The sequence below is a fragment of the Castor canadensis genome, chromosome 6 (assembly GCF_047511655.1).
Source record: "Castor canadensis chromosome 6, mCasCan1.hap1v2, whole genome shotgun sequence".
Taxonomy (NCBI): Eukaryota; Metazoa; Chordata; class Mammalia; order Rodentia; family Castoridae; genus Castor; species Castor canadensis.
Genome location: NC_133391.1, coordinates 37,183,728 through 37,210,195, shown reverse-complemented (window position 1 = coordinate 37,210,195; position 26,468 = coordinate 37,183,728). Strand labels below are relative to the sequence as shown.

At 44.0% G+C, this 26,468-nt stretch overlaps 2 protein-coding genes and 1 long non-coding RNA gene across 6 annotated transcripts in view; 1 reads left to right on the top strand and 2 right to left on the bottom strand.

Moving 5' to 3' along the window:
• Window positions 1–7,360, bottom strand: part of LOC109682797 (vesicle-associated membrane protein 1) — a 35,743-nt gene extending 28,383 nt beyond the window's left edge. For 2 of the 3 annotated variants that reach the window (XM_020158246.2, XM_020158248.2), the window contains exons 1-4: window positions 7,228–7,360; window positions 3,913–4,039; window positions 3,543–3,701; window positions 2,785–2,836 (exon numbers count right to left, since the gene is read on the bottom strand). In XM_020158246.2, coding sequence (XP_020013835.2) covers window positions 2,785–2,836; window positions 3,543–3,701; window positions 3,913–4,039; window positions 7,228–7,229 — 340 coding nt within the window. In that variant the 5' untranslated portion in view covers window positions 7,230–7,360. Of the gene's footprint in view, window positions 1–89; window positions 2,383–2,784; window positions 2,837–3,542; window positions 3,702–3,912; window positions 4,040–7,227 lie in introns of those variants that run through there. The other variant, XM_074076218.1, reaches the window with a different exon arrangement.
• LOC141424070 (uncharacterized) lies at window positions 5,971–8,121 on the top strand. Its single transcript, XR_012448895.1, has 3 exons — window positions 5,971–6,518; window positions 7,163–7,784; window positions 7,905–8,121. It is a non-coding gene; the product is annotated as an uncharacterized lncRNA (long non-coding RNA).
• A 7,452-nt stretch (window positions 8,122–15,573) lies between these two features.
• LOC109682784 (vesicle-associated membrane protein 1-like) lies at window positions 15,574–22,927 on the bottom strand. Of its 2 annotated transcripts, none has more exons than XM_074076217.1 (5): window positions 22,619–22,927; window positions 19,368–19,494; window positions 19,003–19,161; window positions 18,284–18,335; window positions 15,574–16,183 (listed from the first exon to the last, which is right to left on the bottom strand). In XM_074076217.1, coding segments are annotated over exons 1-5 (351 nt in total). In that variant the 5' UTR covers window positions 22,621–22,927; the 3' UTR covers window positions 15,574–16,172. The 2 variants fall into 2 exon arrangements, with proteins under 2 accessions (XP_073932318.1, XP_073932317.1); XM_074076216.1 differs by lacking the exon at window positions 15,574–16,183 and adding an exon at window positions 16,191–17,881 and having other exon boundaries at window positions 22,619–22,913.
• Between the last annotated feature and the right edge of the window lie 3,541 nt (window positions 22,928–26,468).

Sequence of the window (26,468 nt, the reverse complement as noted above, 5' to 3'; positions counted from 1 at the left end):
GGCACACATATAGCCCTTCTGGCAAACGGTAACATTTAATGACACTCCCCCAACCCCCCATTCTCCAACACAGACAACAACCAAGTCAGTAGAGTAGTAGGAATTTGTATTTTTTGCCTTTGTTCAGAGTACATGAAGTTGATCAATGTCACATGCCTTTGATGGAAGTACAAGTGCTTTTACTCTATACAAGTGCGAGATTAGGGTTAGGAAAAAGACAAAGAAGAAATAACAGACACACAATGGAAACCCCACATCATCTCATGGCAAACTGAAGAAGGGGATGTGGGAAGCTCTGCTTCATTTGACTGTAAAGACCTGGGGTTTAGTTGCATATTCGTTCATGCACATGGGTGGTGGGGGAGGGGAGTAGCAAAGACACAGAAGAGGATTCAGGGTGGGGTGAGAAAGAAAGTAGAAGGGCTAATGCTGCCCAAAAAGCAAAGCTAACTACACCTGGTGAGCCTCAGAGAACAGAAACCCAGAAAAAAATAATTCCCATGCTAGGGCTAGCTGGGCCAAGAGGGCGAATTTCCTCCAGGTTTAGGACACATCGAGGACAGTGGTGGTTCTTCTCCAGCGGTGACCCCCTGCATTACGGAAGGAGGAGCCCAGAGGAGAGCAGAGACCTTCGAGGGGGTGTTGGAAAGGAACACGGACTGCTTTCTTCCAACTCTTCAGTCCTGCTCTGGGGCAGGACGAAGGGAACATGGGAAATAGGCGCAAAAGGAAAGGAAGGATGGTTTTGCACAATGAAATGCTGCTTGTATGGAAAGTGGGAATCCAGACCCAGCCTAGCATGGCCTCAGGCTCTTCCTGATTACAGATCAGAGGATGGAAGAAATAAAGGGCTAGAGACATTCCCCTTCCTGTTCTCAGCCTTCCCTCCTCCCCTAGCACCTAGGTTTATCCCATGAAGCATCCTATCCTGAGCTCAGTAATAGCTCCCAAGATAGGCTGAGCAGCTCCCATTCTCAGGTTCCATCATGTTTTCATACACAGTATGGCAACAAGAAGAAAAGAAAGGAAGTGATGGAAATTCACAAGGCTCAAGGTGGTGCAGAGAGGGAATGTTAACACAGGAAGAACAGGAGGCAGCTCTGAATGCAAGTGAGCCATGACAGTACAGCAATGCACAACCACATCTGACAAACTGGCACCCCTCCCGCCCCAAGATTGAGCTGGTGGGTCTGCTGGGCTTTTCTAAATCCTCAGGGTCAGTCAAGGCTCAGGAAATCTCTTGCCTCATCCCTGATTTAGACAAGTACACAGGGGTGGTGGGGAGGAAAGGATTCCATGGGAGCCTAAAAACTGCACTTCTATCATCCTCACCTTCCTTTATCAACAGAAAGGGAAAACGGGACCTTCCTTAACGAGAGGGCAAGAAAGGGTTTCCTGAAAGCTTGTTATTTTCAAATCAGGCCCCTGACTTACTGCTTCTCTATAACACAAATTCCCTCTTTATGCCAGAAATTAAAATTAACTAAGAGTCCCACACTTTGACTAGATGAAAAGATTTGGTGCCCTCAACAATACAGGGAGAAATGACCCAAGCATTGTATGCACATATGAATAATAAAACAATAAAATAAATAAATAAATAAATAAATAACAATACAGAAGGCTGAAGAAAACATGAAGCAACAGCTCCTTCCAGTAAAAATAAATGGGAAAGCTTCTAGGAAAGAAATGAGGGTTTCCCACTTACTATTGTAAAAAAAAAAAAAAAAAAAAAAGTGCTTATTTTTCTGGCCTATGGAGAACAAAGTAAAAGGTTGGAAGATCCCCACAGAGAGAAATTCTCAAATTAAAAGATTAAGAACTTAAAAAAACACTTTTGACTTTCTAAAAGGGAAACAAGAACAAAATTGGCCCTTGAGTGGCCTCCAGGACCCTCTACAGGCCTGGCATAGTAGAAAAGTTGCAAGTGAGGGCAGCTGAGAATAAGCCACCACTTCTCCAACTGTTCATAGTCCCCTCTTGCAGCAGCCTGGCCTTTCTAGGAGACACCATGGGCTCTCCCCTCAACCTAGCCAGCTTCTAGTGCACTTCACCTCAGCCACTGCTTTTCCCCTCCCTTGGCTGACAAATCTTCTCAGCTTACAAGAACCTGAGCATATATAGGAGGTAGGGAGGAGGTGCCAGCTGTTGCTCTTCTGGTAGTGACTTCAAGACTGCACCACGAGCAGCATTTCTAGTGCTGAGGGACAGAGTGCAAATGAATGCAACAGAAAAGGAGGAATGGATGGAGAAGGCTAGGCTGGGATGGAGGAAGGCAAATGGGGGAGTATGTTGGCAGAGCAAACAGAGGGAAAAGGACATGAGCTTAGATGGCAATGGAGAATAGGGAAGGGGTGGTACATTCTCAAGTAAAAAAGTAGACTGGACACAGGAATCAGGAAGTCCCAGACAGAGAAGAAAAAGAGACAGGAGAAAACAAGAGGGCAAATTATATCAAGTTACTAGACATTCAGATCTCTGCTACAGGTGCCCCAACCCCAAGGTTTCCCTTTGACCCAAACCAGTGACAAACTGCACAGCCCTGCTTCCTCAGAACAGGAGGGGCCATCTCCCCACAATGCCTTGCAGGGGGAAGGCTTATCTGTCAAGGAAGTTCCCCATCTTTGCCCTTCCTCCCAAACCATATGATCCCACAGCAGCAGTCTCCATACCTCAGTCAGAGCAGCCCCACTCCCCAGGCAGGCAGGCAGGCAGGCAGGGCTGGGAGAAGACTCCAGGACCTTCCCACCTCTTCACCCCATCAGCAACCTCAGCGATACTTACTTACAATAACTACCACGATGATGGCACAGATAGCTCCCAGCATGATCATCATCTGAGGAAACATGGACAAACTGTGAGTCCTTAGACTTGGGAAGGAGGGAAGGAACCAGGACCAGAGATGTGGGAACAGAACTTCTTCCATCCTGGGGACAGTGAAAGAAACCATCCATCCCCCAGGTGACCTGCAGGCCTCTCAGTGAAGTTCCAATACTCCACAGGATGATAGCCCCAGCACCATATCTGTATCCTTTTTTTTTTTTTAATTCCTGTTGAATGGTGTTTTAAAAGTGAAAAGGTAGACTTTGGGTTTCTAGCCATTCAAGTATGTTTTCAGGGCAAAGCATGTGGTGCATTCCCAAATGTTCCAAGTATTTGTGTGTGTGTGTGTGTGTGTGTGTGTGTGTGTGTGTGTGTGTGTATCAGAACTACTGTGTTGCTGTTGGATGTGTCTTAGAAAGGGTTTGGTGAGAATTGTGCAGAAGATTACAGGTGGAAAAACTTACTTCACTAACCATACTAAACTCCTCTTTGATACCATTATCTCAGTTAGTTGTCTAATACTGTAGCCTACCCTAGTGACCAAAACAGGTAATGCATCTCAAGGAGGCGGCTTTCAGAACCTCCAAGAACCATGCAGGGTATCTCTACCATTAGATGGATCTCTCCATTAGACGAAAACAATGTAGAAGCTACCTGGTTTTCTTGCCTTCTACAAATGAGACCCAGGAATAGAAGAAGGAGAAAATAAAGAAATTCACCTTGCAGTTTTTCCACCAGTACTTCCTTTTTAGCTTGGCAGCACTGCTCTCAAATTGTGATGCTCCTGCCTGCAAGGCATCAGCTCGGTCATCCAGTTCTGACAACTTCTGGTCCCTCTCCAGAACCTTGTCCACATTTACACGCATGATGTCCACTACCTAAGGGAGGTACAAAAACAAAGCTCCTCTTAGGACAGGAGGAAGAACAGTGACTTGGAGATGACAAGTCTGGACTCATGTAACTCAAAGGGATGCTTTGCCTTACAGAGCCTTCAACTCTCCCTGTTAGAAAGAGGAAAACAGACAAGATGTTTCCTTGTTTCTAAACTTCTACAGGTTGGAAACTCTTAAAAAATGGCTAATCACCTACCTCCTCCACTTGTGCCTGGGTTTGCTGTAGTCGTCTGTTACTGGTCATGTTAGGAGGTGGGCCAGGGGGGCCTCCTCCTGGGGCATTCCCTTCTGCCCCTTCAGTAGGTGGCTGAGCTGGAGCAGACCTGCAGAGACAAGTGGACAGAGCACACAAAGTTACCAGGACAAGAAAAGAATCACCTGTATTCTCACCACATACCACAAAATAATTATGATTAGGTTATATACATATAGAAGGGATTCTAGCTTTTAGCAATCCTAAATAGGGAGATAGAGCATGGAGTCAAGGAATAAAAGATGAAACATTCTGTAGCAACATTTAGATGGGGCTCAGAATGTCATTAAGAAACTTTATCCTGAGTACTGATGGTTCAAGCCTATAATCCTAGCTACTTAGGAGGCAGAGATCAGGAGGATCATGGTTTGAACCCAGCCTGGGCAAATAGTTCCCAGGACCATGTCTCAAAAATACCCAACACAAAAAGGGCTGGCAGACTTGCTCAAGTAGTAGAGGACATGCACAGAGAGAGTACAGTGAATTCAAATCTGAGTATCACCAAAATAAAAAATAAAAAAAAGAGAGTGAGAAATTTTGTTTAGAAGTCAGGCATGATAGAAAGAACATGCATGTAATCTCAGCACTCAGGAGGTTGAAGCAGGAAAATAGTGAGTTCAAAGCCAACCTGGGATATATATCAAAACCTTGTATAAAAAAAAGAGATATAATGTTTGGGGTTATTCTCTGACCCAAACTCAAGGACATCCTCCAGAACGATTGCCATAGGGACAAATGTGCCATCCTTGGCATAAATGACATTTTCCTGGCTGCTAGAAGCCTCTCACATGAAATAAAATGGAAAAACCCTAGCCACAGCAAGATAAATTTATGGAAAACACTATGTTCTCAGGACAAGCCTATGAACTGAACTACAAAGCTTGGATAGAAAAGGAAGGGGAAAGCTGACAATCTCTACTTATGAAGATTCAGTTCCTGGTTAAGTTTCACAGTGATTACCATGTCAGGGCTGCTGTAAGAACAACTTGGAGGATCACCAAAGGCAAAGTCTTTGTAGGTGGAGTGAGTCAGGATTGTTTGCACTGTTTTTGGCAGAGAAGGTAGGGGTTTCACTTAGATTGAATCTGGGATTCAAAGCAATTATCTTAGTTATGGAAACAGTTCCAAGAGCATAGACAAGAAGCAAAAATGCTAGAAACAGTCCTCAATGTACAACCATCAGAGACTTTCTGTCCCTTCTTTTTCAAGATTTGGCAATCTCAAGAGACTCCACTAACCCCCTACATCTCAATGAAAAATCCTGGTCTATACTATTATATACATGGAGGCTGTTTTCTCTTTTAGGACCATTCAAGGCTAAGGACTCCCTTAACCTTAGGAGAGAATAATTTAGTGTGGAGTCTTCAAGATAGATTTCTCTCCAAATCCCAATACATGGAGTTTAAATTTACCTGATAAAGAATTTCAGGTGATGAAATGACTCAAATGATAGAACACCTGCCTAGCAAGCAAAAGGTCCTGAGTTCAAACCCCAGTACCACCAAAAAGAGAGACAGACAGACAGAAGGAAAAGAGGAAGAATTCCCAGAAGTTTAACGTAAGGAATAAGATCTTCTTTGCCAAAGAAAAAAGCTATAGGCAGGGTGGGGGAGATCTCTAAGATTAATGGAGAACAGAAATTCCCTGAAGAACTCTTCAAAGACAATCCCACCACCCTCACCAAATACCCTCACCAAAGCAGTACAAGAATAAATGCACTAGAGGTTAGACCATCAAAAGGCACCAGAAAGGAAACTCCTTGACTAATCACAATGGAACTAACACCTAGAAGCTCCTCTTCCTTAATTAGGTAAAATTATTTTAGTCTAAAAATAACAATAACCCTCAGAGAGGCTATACTAGCAGATTACATGGATTTGGCCCCATTTTAAGGAATCTCTTCCTCATTTCTTTCCAAGGGAAAAAAGAAAAAAGCCACAAGACTGTGCTGCTACTGAGCTAGCTAAGCAATCTAGTTCTAGACTGAAGGCATAAATTTCAATGAGTAGGTAGCAGCCAGTGTTGGAAGCAGTCCCGGATGGTAGCACCAATGACAAGATTAAGGTCAGAGACCTTGTGATTCCCTGCTAGCCACCATATTTTCTTCACCTCCACAGATCATCCTACATGGATGCTATCTGGAGCCAATCAGCTAAAAAGGATCTGCCTTCCCAGAATGAAAACAACTGCAATCCTGGGGCTTGTCCAAAATACACAGACTGCCAACTATAGTTAAAACTTCAAAGCTCAAAAGAGAAAAAGTGAAATGTGACAAAGCTTTGAGGGCTCACTTCACTTATTACTTGTTGGCAGTTGGAAACACTCACCAGTAACATATCCAGGGAGACTAATAAGCCTTATGTAACACAAGTAAATCTTTCCCCTTTTTGCTGAGAGAAGCAATACAAATACATCTAGGACCAACCATGGCTTCTAGCAGTAATCAGAAAGAAAAACTCTATTAAACATATTGTGGTCCTACAGGGAAGTATTTAATTCATCCAGCAACAGTTCTTCCTGGAGACCTTAGAAGGACGAGGACGTTGAAGGTAAGTTGGAGAATCAACTGTACATGTTGGAGACAGGGGAAATGCTCTATTCTCCCAATTTCTCCTCCAAAAGCTTGGCCAGGATTTGATGACACTGAAGGACCTCCTACCCTGGTTTCCTTTGATGCACAGCTGCATGGGATCACACGCCACAGCCCCTTGAGTCTTTCTGGGCTGCCCACCCGGAGACACAGAACTGGCAGATAAGTTTCTGCAGCTTTGCTCGCTGCCCTCAGGGATACATCACATTTGGATGAGGGGCATATACAAATGGAGAGACTGCAGGGCAATCCGTGTTACTAACTGGCAGGTGCACCCATGACAGTCTCTCCAGAAGCTCTAAGGGCAGATTCAGCCCGACGACAAGAAAGGGTCTCCGAATCCCCTTCTGTCCCATGCCCCCCCACACACGCCCTCTCTGGGGTTCCACTATACCAGGACCAGAATGAAACACCACGCAAAGGAGAAGGTGCAATGAATGTGGGTCATGTGCGACCCTGACCCGCACGTGGGGTGCCAGCTGTGCCTACTGTGGGAATGGAGTGCTGTCCCCCTCCCAGGGATGGCCCAGTTTGGGGGCGGCGGGAGGTGGTGGTTCTCCGCGTCGCCGCAGCTGCTGCAATGCGCCATTTTCCGTCGCGCAGAGTCCGGCGGTGAGGGTGAGAGTTGGCCAGGAGGCGTCGAGCTCTCTACACCAGAGTCAACTCACATTTTTCTGACAAAAGGAGTGGCGAGTCCGTCTCCCCTCCGGACGCTGCGGCGGGTCACTCGGCGGGAAGACGCTGCGGCTGAAGTGGACGGAACCGCAGAGCTCCGCCTCTGGCTTACCACCCGGACTTCTAGCTGTGGTGGAACTTAGCTGCAGCTGCCCTGCCGGCCCCCGGCTTTATTAGCGGTGGCCCCGCCTCCTGGGTACAGATAACCCCGATGTCCAATCCTCGTCCAGAATAGCCTCCAAGTCCTTGAGTCCTGCCCGCCCACGGTCCTGAAGATTTACCAATCACCAATCTCAGTCGGACCGGATCTTTCACTGACCGGTCTTCACTGACCAATACGACTGTAGTTTGCTTACCTGTCTAGGTTGAGGTGCAGGTACGGCCCAGCCCTCTAGGGGGCGGACTCAAAAGTTTGAGTTAGGCTTTTTTTTTTGTGTGTGCCTCCCAACGAATCGCTGACCTGGCGGCTCCAGCCAATCACAGAGCTCCGGCTGGCCTGAACGAACTCTTATCGCCTGGACTCACGACTGCTATGGCAGGCGGTAGGTAGGTGTCGCGATTCGATCCTACCGAAACTAAAACGAAGTCTTTGTTCATTCGTTTCTTTCAATGTAGTCTATCTTAAATTCATCTTCACCCCGAAACCTGCCCCTCTTATCATTCCAGGTAGATTGCCACATCGACTTTGTTATCCAGACCAGAAACCTGGAGGCCATCCTTGATTTCGCCCTTTTTGTCTTTACTCCAGTAAATCACCAAGTCGGTTTTTCCTTCCTAATACTGCATCAATTCTCTTCTCTCTTCGCACCATTATCCCCTTCCTACACATCAGTTGTAAAACACCATTATTTTGTGCTAGCTTTAAAAATAAAAGAATACCAATAAATTGTCACTGTATTTTCTTACCACCTAGTTTTATCTTACATTGAAAACTTAGATTTATATGCATATAAATTTTTATAGTTCACTCTCATACATACCTAAAAATGAAAAATTTTTAAAGAATAACAGTAACTTTATACCTACAACTTAACATTCAGAGACTGATACTCTAGGGGTTTTGGATGGTTGGTTGGTTTGGTTTTTTGAGACCAGAATCTGGCTTTGTAGCCTAGGCTGGCTTCAAACTCACTATGCAACTCCAGCTGGCCTTGAACTCTCCATCGTCTTGCCTCGGTGTCCCCAGTGCTGGGATTATGTGTGCACCTCTTTGCCTGGCTCTTAGATTGATTCTCCCTCCAACCTTACCAAACCCTCCCTGTACTGGGGTTCTCAACTCAGGGCTTTGCACTTGCTAGGCAGATGCCTTACCACTAGAGCCACACCTCCAGCCCTCAGACTGATTCTCAATGATTCATGTTTTGGACTCCGTTTTAGATGTCCATGAATTGTCCATGAATTGCTTCAGATTCATTTTTCAAGTTTTAATGTTTATGAGCAGATACGACAGATACAGTATAACTACTGTGATTAGTAGCTATAGTGAAACATCCCAATTTAGGAGATGATAAAATGCCAAAAGAAAGGAAAAAGTAAGTGGATCCTACAAACAATGGGATATAATACACAGCTTCCAGTCTTGCTCTCCCTCCTATCCATCCTATAGAAGCCACTAACGTAACCTATCCAATATCACAATCCTGCTTAAAACTCTTAAGCAATTGCTCTTAAAAGCATAATGTATTGGTCCCTCTCTTCCCACTCCAGAGAGGGCCTGCTTTCACTCAATTAAAAGTGTACTCCTTTCCTAATAAACTTCACCATCACTTTCACAACATTTCCTCCTCTGGCCTAAATTCTTTTCTCTAAAAAAGTGTAATGTGTGAAAAATCTATTTATCTCATGCTTTTCCTAAAATCACATCAAAATGACAATTTTTAAAAAATGGAAGCAGTGCATAAGCCCTCCAAGACAAACAGAACTGGAGGAAATGTTTCTGGCAGTATGAATGCCTAAGTATCGGCACCAACTCTCTCTTGAAAGAATTTTAAGATGCTGGGGTCTTCAAAAATCGAAACATTTTTTAACATTTTATTTTCAAATGCATATAGGAGACCAAGACAAGAACAACACAAAAAGGTACAGAGAAGTTCTCCTATATTCCTTCACCCAATTCTCCCTGTGGTAATAAAATCAGACATTTGAATCACATGCCCAAAACTCATATTTGGGCTTCCATATGTCAGGGCTGGCCACTCATCCCTATGTTCCAAATAAAGAGACATTATGATGAAGGGCAGAGAAAGGAGATTTATTACACAGCTCAAGACACTCTGTGGAAAGAGGCACATCTTCAGCCAATTTCAAGGTACAGATATGAGCTTTAGGTTTAAATAGAAAAAGAATTAGGGCAGGGAACAAAAAAGTATGCATAGTTAAACAGTCCAGTCACAGGTGTGGCCTTATTCTTTAGGGGTTCCAGAGAAGTTGTTACCCAAGACATTGTCACCTGGCAGGTAATCTATCCTGAGGAGGCGCTCCTGTTAGAAGTAGTTTCCATTCCTTGTCATAGAGATGTTATCAGTTCTGTCCTTCCCAGAACCCAAGATGATTGTAAAGTGACTGCAGAGAGAATAGCTTAGAAAGACAAATGCAAAATGAAGGCAGGGATGCCTTCATTTATCCTGCTTTTAGTTAACTGTGGGTCCAAGTAAGGAGTGCAGTGCTTTTCAGCAAAAGTAGTTTAAGCACCTCTTACAGTAACAGCTTATAAAAATACACTACACTGTTAAAATCCCAGAGTTTATTCAGAACTCACTAGTTTTACATATACTCGTTTATGGTATCGGGGAGGGGTGTGTGTGTGTGTGTGTGTGTGTGTGTGTGTGTGTGTGTGTGTGTAGTTTTGTGCCATTAGGATACAGAACTATTATCTTACTACAAGACTTCCTCATCCTGTATAGCCACCCCCCATCCCTAACCATTACCAACACTAATTTCTTTTCCATCTCTATAACTTTATTTCAAGAGTGTTATATAAATGTAACCATATAGTATATAACTCTTTGAAGTTGGCTTTTTTTCACTCATTGTAATGCCATTGAGATCCATCCAAATTATTATATCAGTAGTTTTCACTGCTGAGTAGTATTCCATTTTGTTTAACCATTTGCCTGCTGATAGTTTGCTTTTGCACCTCTGTCAAAAGTCAGTTGGAGGAGGCTGGAACATGGTTCAAGTTGTAGAGCATAGCACCTGTCTAGCAAGCACAAAGCCCTAAGTTCAAACCCTAGTACACACGCACACATGTGTGTGTGTGTCAGTTCAAGGGGCTGAGAATGTATGTAGCTCAATGGTAAAGTGGGGGCCTAGCATGTGCAAAGCCCTGGGTTTGAATCCCAGCACTGAAAAGAAAGTCAATTAGATGCATTTGCATGGGTCTATTTTAGGGTTCTCCATTCAGTTCCACTGACCTATGTGTTTATCCTTCTGTCTTTATTACTGTAGCTGTATAGTAAGCCTCATCATTGAGAAGAGTTACTTCTTCCACTTTGTTCTTCTATTTCACAATTGCTTTAGCAGGTTCAGGTCCTTTGTTTGGAGATGGGGTCTTGCTATTTTTCCAGAATGGTCAAGAGATACACTCAACCTCCTGAGTGCTGGGATTACATCCACAGGGCATTTTAAACATATTCGTGAGTTGACAAGAAAGCAAAGACTGTCTAAAGACGATAAATAAGTGACAGCCGGTACTCAGAGAGGTAACTGAAGGTGAATTTGACCATGGTGACCTCACAGGGTGCACCTGTAGCATAGGAAACAAAGCACAGGCCTTCTAATAGAAATCCCTACATGAGCTGGTGGAATGGCTCAAGGGAAGAGTGCCTGCCTAGCAAGCACAAGGCACTGAGTTCAAACCCCAGTATCACCAAAAAGAAATCCCTACATGAAGCTGGAACCCCAAAGGCTACATCTCATTTAGAGTGGATTTTTTTTAAAGTTAGCACCAAACCGCCCCTAGAGAACCTCATAGCAAACCACCTGGAAACTAGGTAATGACTGGACCCTTTGTATTTTTTCCTTTAAATATTTGCAGAGAATTTATAACCTCAAGCTGTGTTTTTCTTTTCCTGCCTGAATTTGTTGTTCTCTTTTGAATGCGTTTCATATCTCTTCTTCCTAAAAACAAGATGACAAGAATCAAGAGTGGTTTGGGGTTGATAGTACCACAAAGCACCTGGTAGAAGCAGGCAAAACCTCCTTGGATGAACATCTTCAATCTAGGCCTTGGGGAATTTCCAGACACAGTTCCAAGAGAAGTAAGTTGTGGCCCCAAACTGAAAATAAACATGGAAGAAAGTGCCAAGAGTAAGAACCAGTAGAGACAGAGACAGGAATTAAGGAAATTAGATAATCAAGCCAAACAGTCTAGTGCCTGATTAATAAAGGATCTAAAAGGAGAAAGCAGGATATATGACAGAAGGCGTGTATGTGAGATTGAATATAGAAGTACACTGGCAGTTTCCTAAATTGAATGAGCCTTTCCAGATCAAACAGTTTGCTGTGTCTGGTACAATGAAAGAAAGAGAATCACATCGAGACACTTCTTTCTGCAGAACAGAGAAGAGAGGATCCTAAAATCTTTCAAAAAGAGAATTAAGATGAAGATTTTTATGGTACTGAGGTTTGAACTCAGGGCCTCACAACTTGCTAGGCAGGTGCTCTGCTACATGAGCCATTCTGCCAGCTCAAAAACCAAATAAAACTGAAACAGGAATCAGAATGGCATCACAATACAAGATTAGGAGACAATGTGACAGTGCCTTTAAAATTCTGGGAAAAAAAGAGTATTAACCTAGAATTCTATAACAAACAAACTATTAATAAAAGATGACGGTATCTGAATGTGGTATAATCTCAGCACTGGGAAGGTTGATGTGGGAGGATCACTTGAGGCCGGAAGTTCAAGTCCAGATTAAGCACCATAGCGAGACTCTTTCTCAAAAAAAAAAAGAAGGTAAGCCAGGTACTGATGGCTCATGCTTATGATCCTAGCTATTAGGAAGCTGAGATCAGGAGGATCGAGGTTTGAAGCCAGCCCAGGCAAATAGATCAAGACACACCAATCTTCAAAATAACCAGAGCAAAATGGTCTGGAGGTGCAACTAAAGCACTAGACCATGTGCTTTGCAAGCAGGAAGCTCTGAGTTCAAACCGCAGTTCCACAAAAAAAAAAAAAGAGGGTAAAATAAAGACATTTTTCAAATGTATGAGAGTCAAAAGTTTTATACCCCTTTCTAAGTAACCTACTACCAGATGGATTCTGGTGCATAGGAAAGAGAAAGTCAGTACATCTAGAACCGACACACAAAACTGGTGAAAAAAAATGCTCAGAATGGAAGCTACAGCACAGATATAGAAACAAGCTGTACTGACAGAATCAGTCCATCAACCAATAAATGGATAAATTTAATGTGCTATATTCATTTGCTGGAATATTGTTTGGCAAGAAAAGAGGAATAAAGTACGAATACATGTTACAACAAAGTGAACCTTGAAAGCACTGTGCTAAATGAAAGAAGCCAGTCTCAAAGGGTCACATATTGTATGACACAGCTGATATGAAATACCCAGAATAAGAAAGCATATAAAGTGGATTTGTACTGTCTAGAAATGAGGGGAGGGGGTAATTGGGAGTGATGAGTAAGAAGTGTGGAATTTCATTTTCGGGTGATGATGAAAATTTTCTAAAATTTTTTATTGTTGTGATGGATGCACAGCTCTATGAATACACAACAAGCTACTGAAATTGGTGAATTGTATGGTGTATAAATTATAGCCCAATAAAGACAAAAATATTTTAAAAAGAAACAAAAATCTCACAATATATGCAGCTCAGTAATAAAATTTATAAAGTCCTGATAATGTAAATACTGTCCATTGATTTAAGCCAAATTCATGACATACCTACAATAAAGAGGAATGAGGGGTGGGCTGTAAGAAAAAACAAAGGGAAGGTATATAAATCCAGTTTCCTGACAAGATGAGTAATTCATACGGGTCATAGATTTTCTCTTCCAAAATCAAAGCTGGAGAATCTATAGAAGCTGCAAAGACTCATGAATGTCCACAACTACCAACAACAGCACGAGAATGCCTGGGAAAATGAAGGATATTGTTAGGAGTTGACTTGTGTCCTCCAAAAAGTCATGTGTTGGATCCCTAAACCCCAGTATTTCCTAATGTGGTCTTACTTGCAAATAAGGTTATTGCAAATGTAACTAGTTAAACTGGGGTCATGCCGAAGGAGTCTGCGCCTCTAATTCAGTATGACTGGTGTATTTTGAAAATGGGGATATCTGTGCCTTGTGACAATGAAGGCAGAGATCAAGGCAATGTGTCTACAAGCTAAGGAACACCAAAGACTGTAGCAAACCACCACAAGTTAGGACAGAGACACAAGCAGATTCTCCCTCACAGTCCTCAGAAGGACTAACCTTGCCAACACCTTGATCTGACTTCTAGCCTGTGCAACTATCAGACAATAAACTTCTGTTGGTTAAGGAACCCAACCTGTGTTACTTTGTTAAAGCAGACATAGCAAGCTAATACAGCCTTTATATAATACAGCTTACAATATATAAATATATAGTTAGTTAGTTAATTTATTTCCAGGACATCCTGGGCTACCTAGAAAGACCCTCTAGAAAAAAAAAGTCATAAGGTGGATAGGGGCAGAGAACTCTGTGTGGAGTAATACATGAACACCTGATCACCTTAAACATGTTCAGATGCTTCTATGTGCATGATCCCAGCTCCTCCACAAGGGACTCACAAACACATACCCATGCTCCTCCTCCCTTTGGGCAGGGGGAACTGGGAGCAAGAGCTCAGCACATGAGATGATTCCTGTCCAAGCTGCTCTCATCCACAGAGAGGAGAATGGTGTTAGGAGTCATCTTTGCCAGCAGCCTCTTCCTTCTTGAACTGTTGTTCCTGGGGCTTCAAAGGCAGCAAGGTGAGTACCTGGTCAACCTCAGCTCTGGACCCTGACCCACCTCACTTGCAGGTCAACCCACTCTGAGCACCTCCCCACTCAGACCAGGGATGAAGCCCTGTTGTCTTGTTCCACATGTCCCTCTATTCCCACCAGCTTCCTCCTGCTTTGAGGGTTAGCCCAAGTGAAGCCAATCTTGTCCCCTCTGTTTGTTCCTAGCTTTATCACCAAAGTCCGCCAAGACTCTGATGCACTCTAGATAGCTATTCTTCAGCCTCCAAGTAAAAAGATATATAGTCATGTTCTCCCAGAAGGAACTTACACTGAGGCATGGAGCTGAGAAAGGCCTGAAGGAAGCACCAGGTCTTGGAATGAGGGGCACAAAACTTGGGCCTCTACCTTCATTTACTGTGTCCCTGGGCTGAAAAATCAAGGGTAAGAATGGGAACAGATGAGGGAACAACGGGAAGGCCTAATGACTTCCTGAGGTTAACACCAAAGGGTCAGATCTGAGGTGGTGGTACAAAAAGAGACAAAGAAGAAAGGGAAAAAGGAGCAAGTAAGAGGCAACAGGGCAAAGGACTGGGGGCTGAACCACCACTCACAAACTCTGAACTCTGGGAAAATAAAAGCACCTGTGTCCACTGAGGCAAATATTTTTCCATTATCTTTTTTTTTTTTTCTTATACTGGGGCTTGAACTCAGGGCTTCATGCTTGCTAGGCATGCACTCTACCACTTGAGCCATGTCTCCTGCCTCCATTTTCTTGTCTTTTTCTGTTCTGGTTCCAACTGAGGCCTGTCCCCAATCCTAGCTGCTCCAACCTGCAGTGTTTAAAGGTGTGAAGCAAAGGCCCTCAGAGGCAGGCTGGGGCTCCATCCAGACTGCTCTGTGTAGTCCTGCAATTAAGGTTTTAATCCTTCAAAGACTTGTCAGGAATTTCAGGACACCTATAAACTCTCTCTCCGCTTACTCATTTCTACAATGTACCTGGTTGATACAGTGGAACGGAGCTAAGCAAAAGAACACTATGCAAAGGATGATGGAAAAAACGCATGTGTGTGCTGGATGCTTCATCTGGTCAGGTCCCCTGGGAGAGGTCAGAGAGGCTGGAGACTAGCAAAGAGGCAGGTGGGAGAGGCCTGAAAAAGACTGTGTTGTTTGCCAGTGTGAGGTGCCCACTCAACTTCCTGTCATCACTTCCTCCTTGCACCAGTGCCTGCAAGAGCAGGGCAGCCTCAGGTAGGACAGATGAAAGCACAGACCACTTCCTCTGCCAACACACAGACCTTTGATCTCCAGGAACACCATAGGGCACACATATAGCCCTTCTGGCAAACGGCAACATTTAATGACACTCCCCCAACCCCCCATTCTCCAACACAGACAACAACCAAGTCAGTAGAGTAGTAGGAATTTGTATTTTTTGCCTTTGTTCAGAGTACATGAAATTGATCAATGTCACATGCCTTTGATGGAAGTACAAGTGCTTTTACTCTATACAAGTGCGAGATTAGGGTTAGGAAAAAGACAAAGAAGAAATAACAGACACACAGTGGAAACCCCACATCATCTCATGGCAAACTGAAGAAGGGGATGTGGGAAGCTCTGCTTCATTTGACTGCAAAGATCTGGGGTTTAGTTGCATATTCGTTCATGCACATGGGTGGTGGGGGAGGGGAGTAGCAAAGACACAGAAGAGGATTCAGGGTGGGGTGAGAAAGAAAGTAGAAGGGCTAACACGAAGCTAACTACAAAAAAATCAACAGCCAACTACACCTGGTGAGCCTCAGAGGAACAGAAACCCAGAAAAAAATAATTCCCATGCTAGGGCTAGCTGGGCCAAGAGGGAAAATTTGCTCCAGTCTTAGGGCGCATCCAGGACAGTGGTGGTTCTTCTCCAGCGGTGACCCCCTGCATTATGGAAGGATTTGCTCAGAGGAGAGTGAAGACCTTCAAGGGGGTGTTGGAAAGGTACACTGACTGCTTTCTTCCAGCTCTTCAGTCCTGCCCTGGGGAAGGGTGAAGGGTATGTGGGAAATAGGCTCAAAGGGAAAGGAAGGATGGTTTTGCACAATGAAATGCTGCTTGTATGGAAAGTGGGAATCCAGACCCAGCCTAGCATGGCCTCAGGCTCTTCCTGATTACAGATCAGAGGATGGAAGAAATAAAGGGCTAGAGACATTCCCCTTCCTGTTCTCAGCCTTCCCTCCTCCCCTAGCACCTAGGTTTATCCCATGAAGCATCCTATCCTGAGCTTAGTAATAGCTCCCAAGATAGGCTGAGCAGCTCCCATTCTCAGGTTCCATCATGTTTTCATACACAGTATGGCAAGAAGAGGAAAAGAAAGGAAGTGATGGAAATTCACAAGGCTCAAGGTGGTGCAGAGAGGGAATGTTAACACAGGAAGAACAGGAGGCAGCTCTGAATGCAAGTGAGCCATGACAGTACAGCAATGCACAACCACATCTGACAAACTGGCACCCCTCCCGCCCCAAGATTGAGCTGGTGGGTCTGCTGGGCTTTTCTAAATCCTCAGGGTCAGTCAAGGCTCAGGAAATCTCTTGCCTCATCCCTGATTTAGGCAAGTACACAGGGGTGGTGGGGAGGAAAGGATTCCATGGGAGCCTAAAAACTGCACTTCTATCATCCTCACCTTCCTTTATCAACAGAAAGGGAAAACGGGACCTTCCTTAACGAGAGGGCAAGAAAGGGTTTCCTGAAAGCTTGTTATTTTCAAATCAGGCCCCTGACTTACTGCTTCTCTATAACTAACACAAATTCCCTCTTTATGCCAGAAATTAAAATTAACTAAGAGTCCCACACTTTGACTAGATGAAAAGATTTGGTGCCCTCAACAATACAGGGAGAAATGACCCAAGCATTGTATGCACATATGAATAATAAAACAATAAAATAAATAAATAAATAAAAAACAATACAGAAGGCTGAAGAAAACATGAAGCAACAGCTCCTTCCAGTAAAAATAAATGGGAAAGCTTCTAGGAAAGAAATGAGGGTTTCCCACTTACTATTGTAAAAAAAAAAAAAAAAAAAAAAAAAAGTGCTTATTTTTCTGGCCTATGGAGAACAAAGTAAAAGGTTGGAAGATCCCCACAGAGAGAAATTCTCAAATTAAAAGATTAAGAACTTAAAAAAACACTTTTGACTTTCTAAAAGGGAAACAAGAACAAAATTGGCCCTTGAGTGGCCTCCAGGACCCTCTACAGGCCTGGCATAGTAGAAAAGTTGCAAGTGAGGGCAGCTGAGAATAAGCCACCACTTCTCCAACTGTTCATAGTCCCCTCTTGCAGCAGCCTGGCCTTTCTAGGAGACACCATGGGCTCTCCCCTCAACCTAGCCAGCTTCTAGTGCACTTCACCTCAGCCACTGCTTTTCCCCTCCCTTGGCTGACAAATCTTCTCAGCTTACAAGAACCTGAGCATATATAGGAGGTAGGGAGGAGGTGCCAGCTGTTGCTCTTCTGGTAGTGACTTCAAGACTGCACCACGAGCAGCATTTCTAGTGCTGAGGGACAGAGTGCAAATGAATGCAACAGAAAAGGAGGAATGGATGGAGAAGGCTAGGCTGGGATGGAGGAAGGCAAATGGGGGAGTATGTTGGCAGAGCAAACAGAGGGAAAAGGACATGAGCTTAGATGGCAATGGAGAATAGGGAAGGGGTGGTACATTCTCAAGTAAAAAAGTAGACTGGACACAGGAATCAGGAAGTCCCAGACAGAGAAGAAAAAGAGACAGGAGAAAACAAGAGGGCAAATTATATCAAGTTACTAGACATTCAGATCTCTGCTACAGGTGCCCCAACCCCAAGGTTTCCCTTTGACCCAAACCAGTGACAAACTGCACAGCCCTGCTTCCTCAGAACAGGAGGGGCCATCTCCCCACAATGCCTTGCAGGGGGAAGGCTTATCTGTCAAGGAAGTTCCCCATCTTTGCCCTTCCTCCCAAACCAGATGATCCCACAGCAGCAGTCTCCATACCTCAGTCAGAGCAGCCCCACTCCCCAGGCAGGCAGGCAGGCAGGCAGGGCTGGGAGAAGACTCCAGGACCTTCCCACCTCTTCACCCCATCAGCAACCTCAGCGATACTTACTTACAATAACTACCACGATGATGGCACAGATAGCTCCCAGCATGATCATCATCTGAGGAAACATGGACAAACTGTGAGTCCTTAGACTTGGGAAGGAGGGAAGGAACCAGGACCAGAGATGTGGGAACAGAACTTCTTCCATCCTAGGGACAGTGAAAGAAACCATCCATCCCCCAGGTGACCTGCAGGCCCCTCCGTGAGGTACCAAGCCTATGCTTCCACTGAATCATAACCCTACCACCATGTCCACAGCTTTTTGAAAGCAGAAGAGGCTCTGAAGCTGGCTCTTCTCTGTTTAGCTACGGTTGCCTGGGATTTTAAAAGTGGAAATGCAGACTTTGGATCTCACACTTTGTTGGTTTTCGGGATAGAGTGTGGTGCATTCCCAAATATTGCAGGTATACATGTATATACATATACACATAGAGATAGACTAGAGGAAGGGTTAGGTGAGAATTGTGCAGGAGATTACAGGTGGGAAAAGCTACTTCACTAACCATGCTAAACTCTTTTTTTTTCTCAATTAGTTGTCTAACACTCTAGCCCACCCTGGTGGTCAACTCAGGTAATACTCTGCAGGAGGAGGCTTTCAGATTCCATCCCAAGAACCATGCAGGACAGAAATCCATTAGAGGAAAAGAATGTAGAAGCTATCTGTTTTTCTTGCCTTCTACAAGTGAGAATCAGTAATAGAAGAAGGATAAAACAGAGAAATTCACCTTGAAATTTTTCCACCAATACTTCCTGTTTAGCTCTGCAGCTCTGCTCTCAAACTGTTCTGATTTTTTCCGTAACTCATCAGCTCGGTCATCCAGTGCTGAAATTTTCTTGTCCTTGTCCAAGACCTTGTCCACATTCACACGCATGATGTCCACTACCTAAGGGAGGTACAGAAATAAAGAAAAAACTCCTTCAGGACAGGAGGAAGAATAATAACTGGCAGATAACAAGTCTGGACCTCTATAATGCTAGGGGATGCTTTCCCTTACAGAGCCTTGAACTATTTCCCTATAAAAAAAGAAGAAAACAAACAAGATGTTCCCTTGTTTCTAAACTTCTACAGGTTGGAAACTCTTGCACCTACCTCCTCCATTTGTGCCTGGGTTTGCTGTAGTCGTCTGTCACTGGTCATGTTAGAAGGTGGGGCAGGGGGACCTCCTCCTGGGGCAGTCCCTTCTGCCTCTTTGGTGGGTAGCTGAGCTGGAGCAGACCTGCAGAAACAAGAGGACAGAGAACACAAAGTAACCAAGACAGAAAAGGAATCACCTGTATTCTCACTCCATACCACAAAGCGATAATGATTAGGTTATACACAAATAGAAGGGAGTCAGCTTTTAGCAATCCTAAGTAGGGAGATGCAGCATGGAGGCAACGAGTAAAAGATGAAACATTCTGTAACAACATTTATATGGGGCTCAGAGTGTCATTAAGAGATATGGTACTAAGTGCTGATGGGTAACACTTGTAATCCTAGCTACTCAGGAGGCAGAGATCAGGAGGCTCGTGGATCGAAGCCAGCCTGGGCAAACAGTCCTTGAGACACTATCTCGACAATACACAACACAAGAAGGCCTGGTAGAGTGGCACAAGTGGTATAGCACCTGCCTACCAAGCATGAGGCCCAGAACTCAAAGCCCTAGTATCAAGAGAGAGAGACAGAGAGATTGATTTTGATTTTGTTTAGGAACTAGGCATGGTGGCACATGCCTGTGATCCCAGCATTCAGGAGGTTGAGACAGGAGGACAGTGAGTTCAATATGGAGATCTTTCCTCAAAAAAAAAAAAAAAAAAGATATCTTGTCTGGGGTTATCCTCTGACCCAAACTCAAGGATATCCTCTGACACAATTGCCACAGGGACAAATGTGCCAGCCTTAGACAAAATGACATCATTTTCCTGGCTGCTAGAGGCCTCTCACATGAAATAAAATGGAAAAACCCAAGCCAAGACAAGAGAAATTTATAGAAAACACCGCATTCTCAGGACAAGCCTATGGACTGAACTACAAAGCTTGGATAGAAAAGGAAGGGGAAAGCTGACAATCTCTACTTATGAAGATCCAGTTCCTGGTTAAGTTTCACAGTGATTACCGTGTCAGGGCTGCTGTAAGAACAACTTGGAGGATCACCAAAGGCAAAGTCTTTGTAGGTGGAGTGAGTTGGGATTGTTTGCACTGTTTTTGGCAGAGAAGGTAGGGGTTTCACTTAGATTGAATCTGGGACTCAAAGCAATTGTATTAGTTATGGAAACAGTTCCAAGAGCATAGACAAGAAGCAAAAATGCTAGAAACAGTCCTCAATGTACAACCATCAGAGACTTTCTGTCCCTTTCTTTTTTAGATTTGGCAGAGTTTCATGAGACTCCACTTGTCCCCTATATTCCAAAAAGAAATCTGGGTCTATACTACTATATACATGGAGGCTGTTTTCTCTTTCACTACCATCTAAGGCTAAGGACTCCCTTACCCTTAGGAGGGAATAATCTAGTGTGGAGTCTTCAAGATAGACTTCTCTCCACATCCCAACACATGGAGTTTAAATTTACCTGATAAAGAATTTCAGGTGATGAAATGACTCAAATGATAGAACACCTGCCTAGCAAGCAAAAGGTCCTGAGTTCAAACTCCAGTACCACCAAAAAAGAAAGAAAGAAAAAGAGAGAGATACAAGAAAAAGAGAAAGAATTCCCAGAAGCTAACATAAGGAATGAGATCTTCTTTGCCAAAGAAAAAAGCCATAGGCAGGGTGGGGGAGATCTCTAAGATTTAATGGAGAACAGAAATTCCCTGAAGAACTCTTCAAAAAGAAGCCTACCCTCACCAAAGCAGTCCAAGAATAAATTCACAAGAAGTTAAACCACAAAGTCACCAGAAAGGAAATTCCTTAACTAATCAACAATGGAACTAATACCTAGAAGCTCCTCTTCCTTAATTAGGTAAAATTATTTTAGTCTAAAAATAACAATAACCCCTCAGAGAGGCTATACTAACAGATTACATGGATTTATCCCCATTTTAAGGAATCTCTCCCTCATTTCTCTCCAAGGGAAAAAGAAAGCCACAAGACTGTGCTAAGCAATCAAGTTCTAGAAGGCATAAATTTCAATGAGTAGTTAGTAGCCAGTGTTGGAAGCAGTCTCAGATGATGGCACCAATGACAAGATAAAGGTCAGAGACCTTGTGATTCCTTGCTAGCCACCAGGTATTCCACAACTCCACAGATCATTCCACATGGGGGCAGTTAGCTAAAAAGGGTCTCCCTCCCCAAAATGAAAACAACTGAAATCTTATACAGTTTGTCAAAATGCACCAACTACCACCAACAGTTAAAACTTCAACGCTCAAAAGAGAAAAAGTGAAATGATTATAAAGTGTTTGAGGGCTCACTTCACTTATTACTTGTTGGGAGTTGGAAACACTCACCAGTAACATATCCAGGGAGACTAATAAGCCTTATGTAACACAAGTAAATCTTTCCCCTTTTTGCTGAGAGAAGCAATACAAATACATTTAGGACCAACCATGGCTTCTAGCAGTAATCAGAAAGAAAAACTCTATTAAACATATTGTGGACCTACAGGGAAGTATTTAATTCGTCCAGCAACAGTTCTTCCTGGAGACCTTAGAAGGACAGGACGAGGACGTTGAAGGTAAGTTGGAGACAGGGGAAATGCTCTATTCTCCCAATTTCTCCTCCAAAATCTTGGCTAGGATTTGATGACACTGAAGGACCTCCTTCCCTGGTTTCCTTTGATGCATAGCTGCATGGGATCACACGCCACAGCCCCTTGAGTCTTTCTGGGCTGCCCACCCGGAGACACAGAACTGGCAGATAAGTTTCTGCAGCTTTGCTCGCTGCCCTCAGGGATACATCACATTTGGATGAGGGGCATATACAAATGGAGAGACTGCAGGGCAATCCGTGTTACTAACTGGCAGGTGCACCCATGACAGTCTCTCCAGAAGCTCTAAGGGCAGATTCAGTCCGACGACAAGAAAGGGTCTCCGAATCCCCTTCTGTCCCATGCCCCCCCACACACGCCCTCTCTGGGGTTCCACTATACCAGGACCAGAATGAAACACCACGCAAAGGAGAGGGTGCAATGAATGTGGGTCATGTGCGACCCTGACCCGCACGTGGGGTGCCAGCTGTGCCTACTGTGGGAATGGAGTGCTGTCCCCCTCCCAGGGATGGCCCAGTTTGGGGGCGGCGGGAGGTGGTGGTTCTCCGCGTCGCCGCAAGAGTTGCAATACCCATTTTCCGTCGCGCAGAGTCCGGCGGTGAGGGTGAGAGTTGGCCAGGAGGCGTCGAGCTCTCTACACCAGAGTCAACTCACATTTTTCTGACAAAAGGAGTGGCGAGTCCGTCTCCCCTCCGGACGCTGCGGCGGGTCACTCGGCAGGAAGACGCTGCGGCTGAAGTGGACGGAACCGCGGGGCTCCGCCTCTCACTAGCCAGGAGCAGATCTCACTCAGGTGGAACTTACCATACCTCCCGCTCTCGCTCCAGGCTTTATTAGCGCTAGCCATGCCTCCCGGGTACATTGACAAATTGATGTCCAATCCTCGCCCAGGAGTCCTGAAGCTTAGCCAATCATAGTCCTCCTCTCCTTCCGACGCCGATCCCTCACGAGTCTTCGCTGACCGATCCGACTGCATTTGCTTACCTAAGTGGTGCGAGTACCGCCCAGCCCTCTGGAGCACAGACTCAACAGTTTGAGTTAGGATTTTTTTTTTTTTTTTTTTTTGGCGCCTCCCAACCAATCGCTGAACTGGCGGCTCCACCCCATCCCAGCGCTCCGGCCTGCTGGACCCTTATCGCGGGGACTCACGACTGCTATGGCGGGCGGTAGGTGGGTGTCGCCTAAGGTGCCCATCCCGGGCCGGAGCGCACCCCACCTTGCGCGTCGGACCAACAGTCCTGAGGATGCAGAATCCACCACGCAGAGCCAGAGGCTCCCGGTGCCAATGCCAGGCTCGCGGTTCGGTCCTACCGAAGCTAGTAAGAAGTCTTCGGTCATTCGTTTCTTTCAATGTAGTCTATCTTAAATTCATCTTCACCTCGAAACCTGCCCCTCTTATCATTCCAGGTAGATTGCCACATCGACTTTGTTACCCAGACCAGAAGCCTGGAAGCCATCCTTGATTTCTCCCTTTTTGTCTTTACTCCAGTAAATCACCAAGTCGGTTTTTCCTTCCTAATACTGCATCAATTCTCTTCTCTCTTCGCACCATTATCCCCTTCCTACACATCAGTTGTAAAACACCATTATTTTGTGCTAGCTTTAAAAATAAAAAGTATCAATAAATTTTAACTGCTTCCTTACCACTTAGAATTTTTATCTTACATTTTGACTTAGATTTATATGCATATAAATTTTTATAGTTCTCTCTCATACATACCTAAAAATGAAAATTTAAAAAGAGTAACACAGTAACTTTATACATACAGCTTCACATTCAGAGACTGATTCTTTAAGGGGTTTTGGTTGTTTTGTTGGTTTGGTTTTTTGAGACCAGAGTCTGGCTATGTAGACCACGCTCGCTTCAAAGTCCTATGTAACACCAGCTAGCCTTGAACTCGCGATTCTCTTGCCACTACTTCCCCACTGCTGGGATTATGTGTACACCTCTTTGCCTGGCTCTCAGACTGATTCTCCCTCCACTCATCACCACAGTTCCCACTACCAGGTTTTGAACTCAGGGCTTTGCACTTGCTGGGCAGATGCCCTACAGCTAAAGAAAGCCACACCCCCAGCCCTCAGAAAGTGATCCTCCATGATTCAGGTTTTGCACTCGGTTTAGATGAGTTTCCACACCCTGTGGTCCTGTGTGCATGCCATCCAGACCTTTGGTGATGCAGCATTTCCTAAGAGACAGAAAGTGTTCCTCTTATGGCTCTGGAATTTTCTTCCCAGCTTCAGACTCATTTTTCAAGTTTAATGCTCATGAGAAAACATGACAAATACAGTATGACTAATGTCTGACTAATAGCTAAAGAGAATCATCCCAGTGTAGGAGTGTGGAAAGCAGAGTACGAGAAACTGTGAGAACTTGACATGAGCACAGCTATGCCCAATAATGTGCAGGCTGGGATGGGCACAGCCCCCAGCCACAGAAAGGGGAGAAGGTAAAATGCAGCACAGCTGCTTTTCCTGAAATGTTAACATCCAGAGTGTAGCAATCGCAGGTTCCCCCTATCCTAATAACTACAGTGTCACGCTGCCCAGAGAACTGCTGCTTTACATCCTGGTTTACCACTGTATATAATACACTCACTGGAGGTGATGGGGGCTGTTGTGTGTCTCCATCAGAGCGCCCAGCCCACCTGACCCCAGCTTTCTGCATGTTTGTCTTTTGTCTTTTGTTCTTTCTCAATCTCCTATAGTTCCCAGTTAGGTTTCTAGGACGAGCTCACACAGGCCATGAGATAGGAGACGTTAAAATGCCAAAACAACGAAAAAAGTAAGTGGCTTCTATACCAATGGGATATAATACACAGCTTCCAGTCTTGCTCGCCCTCCTATCCATCCAATAGAAGCCACTAACGTAACCTATCCAATATCACAATCCTGCTTAAAACTCTTAAGCAATTGCTCTTAAAAGCATAATGTATTGGTCCCTCTCTTCCCACTCCAGAGAGGGCCTGCTTTCACTCAATTAAAAGTGTACTCCTTTCCTAATAAACTTCACCATCACTTTCACAACATTTCCTCCTAAATTCTTTTCTCTAAAAAAAGTATAATGTGTTAAAAATCTATTTATCGCATCCCATTCCTAAAATCACATCAAAAATGACAATTTGTAAAAAAAAAAAAAAAAGTGAAAATAGTGTATAAACCTTCACTCTTCACAGATGGATGGAACTGTTACCTGCAGAATGAATGCCATTACCCACCTTCTCTCCCTTACAGAATTTTAAATCATTTGGTTATTTTAAAATTAGAGATTTTCAAATAAGTATAGATTCACATGAGATGATCAAAACAACAACAACAGAAATACAGACAGGTTCTCCTATACTTTACCCTATTGCCCCAGTGGTAATGAAACCCAAGTTTTGGACTCTAGGCTCCAAATTGAAACTTAGTCTTCCATATGTCAAGTCTGGCCACTCACCCATATACACCAAATAAAGAGACATTAGTGTGGATGGGGAGAGAAAGGAGATTTATTACACGGCTCAGGACACTCAATGGGAAGAGGCACAGTAAGCATTCAACCCATCTTCACCCATCTTCCAGGTACAGACATGAGTTTTAGGTTTAAATAGAAAAAGAATTGGGACAGGGGACAAAAGTTTATGCTTAGTTACAGTCCAGTCACAAGTGCAGCCTTATTCTTTAGGGGTTCCAGAGAAGTTGTTACCCAAGACATTGTCACCTGGCAGGTAATCTATCCTGAGGAGGCGCTCCTGTTAGAAGTAGTTTCCATTCCTTGTCATAGAGATGTTATCAGTTCTGTCCTTCCCGGAACCCAAGATGATTGTAAAGTGACTGCAGAGAGAATAGCTTAGAAAGACAAATGCAAAATGAAGGCAGGGATGCCTTCATTTATCCTGCTTTTAGTTAACTGTGGGTCCAAGTAAGGAGTGCAGTGCTTTTCAGCAAAAGTAGTTTAAGCACCTCTTACAGTAACAGCTTGTAAAAACACACTACAATATTAAAACCACATCGTTTATCAGAACTCATTAGTTTGATATATACTAATTTATAGGTTAGTGGCAGGGGAGGTAGGTTTGTGCAATTTTATTACGTGTAGACGAATGTAATCACCTCCACAGTTAGGACACAGAACTATTAACTTACCACAAGGCTCCCTCATGCTACCTCTTTTACAACCCCTCCCGTCTCTAACCCTAGCAATATCTATAACTTTATTTCAAAAGTATTATGTAAATGTGACCATATAGTATATAACCCTTTGAAGTTGGCCTTTTTTCACTCATTGTAATACCCTTGAGATCCATCCAAGTTATTATATCAGTAGTTTTCATTGCTGAGTAGTACTCCATTTTGTTTAACCATTTACTTACTGTTACTTTGCTTTTGCACCTTTGTCAAATCAGTTGGGAGGGATAAAGAGGAATGATGGATGGGATTAATTCAAGTATGATATATTTGATATATTTTAAGAACTTGTGCTGAAGTTGTAGAGCACCTGCATAGTAAGAACAAAGCCCTGAGT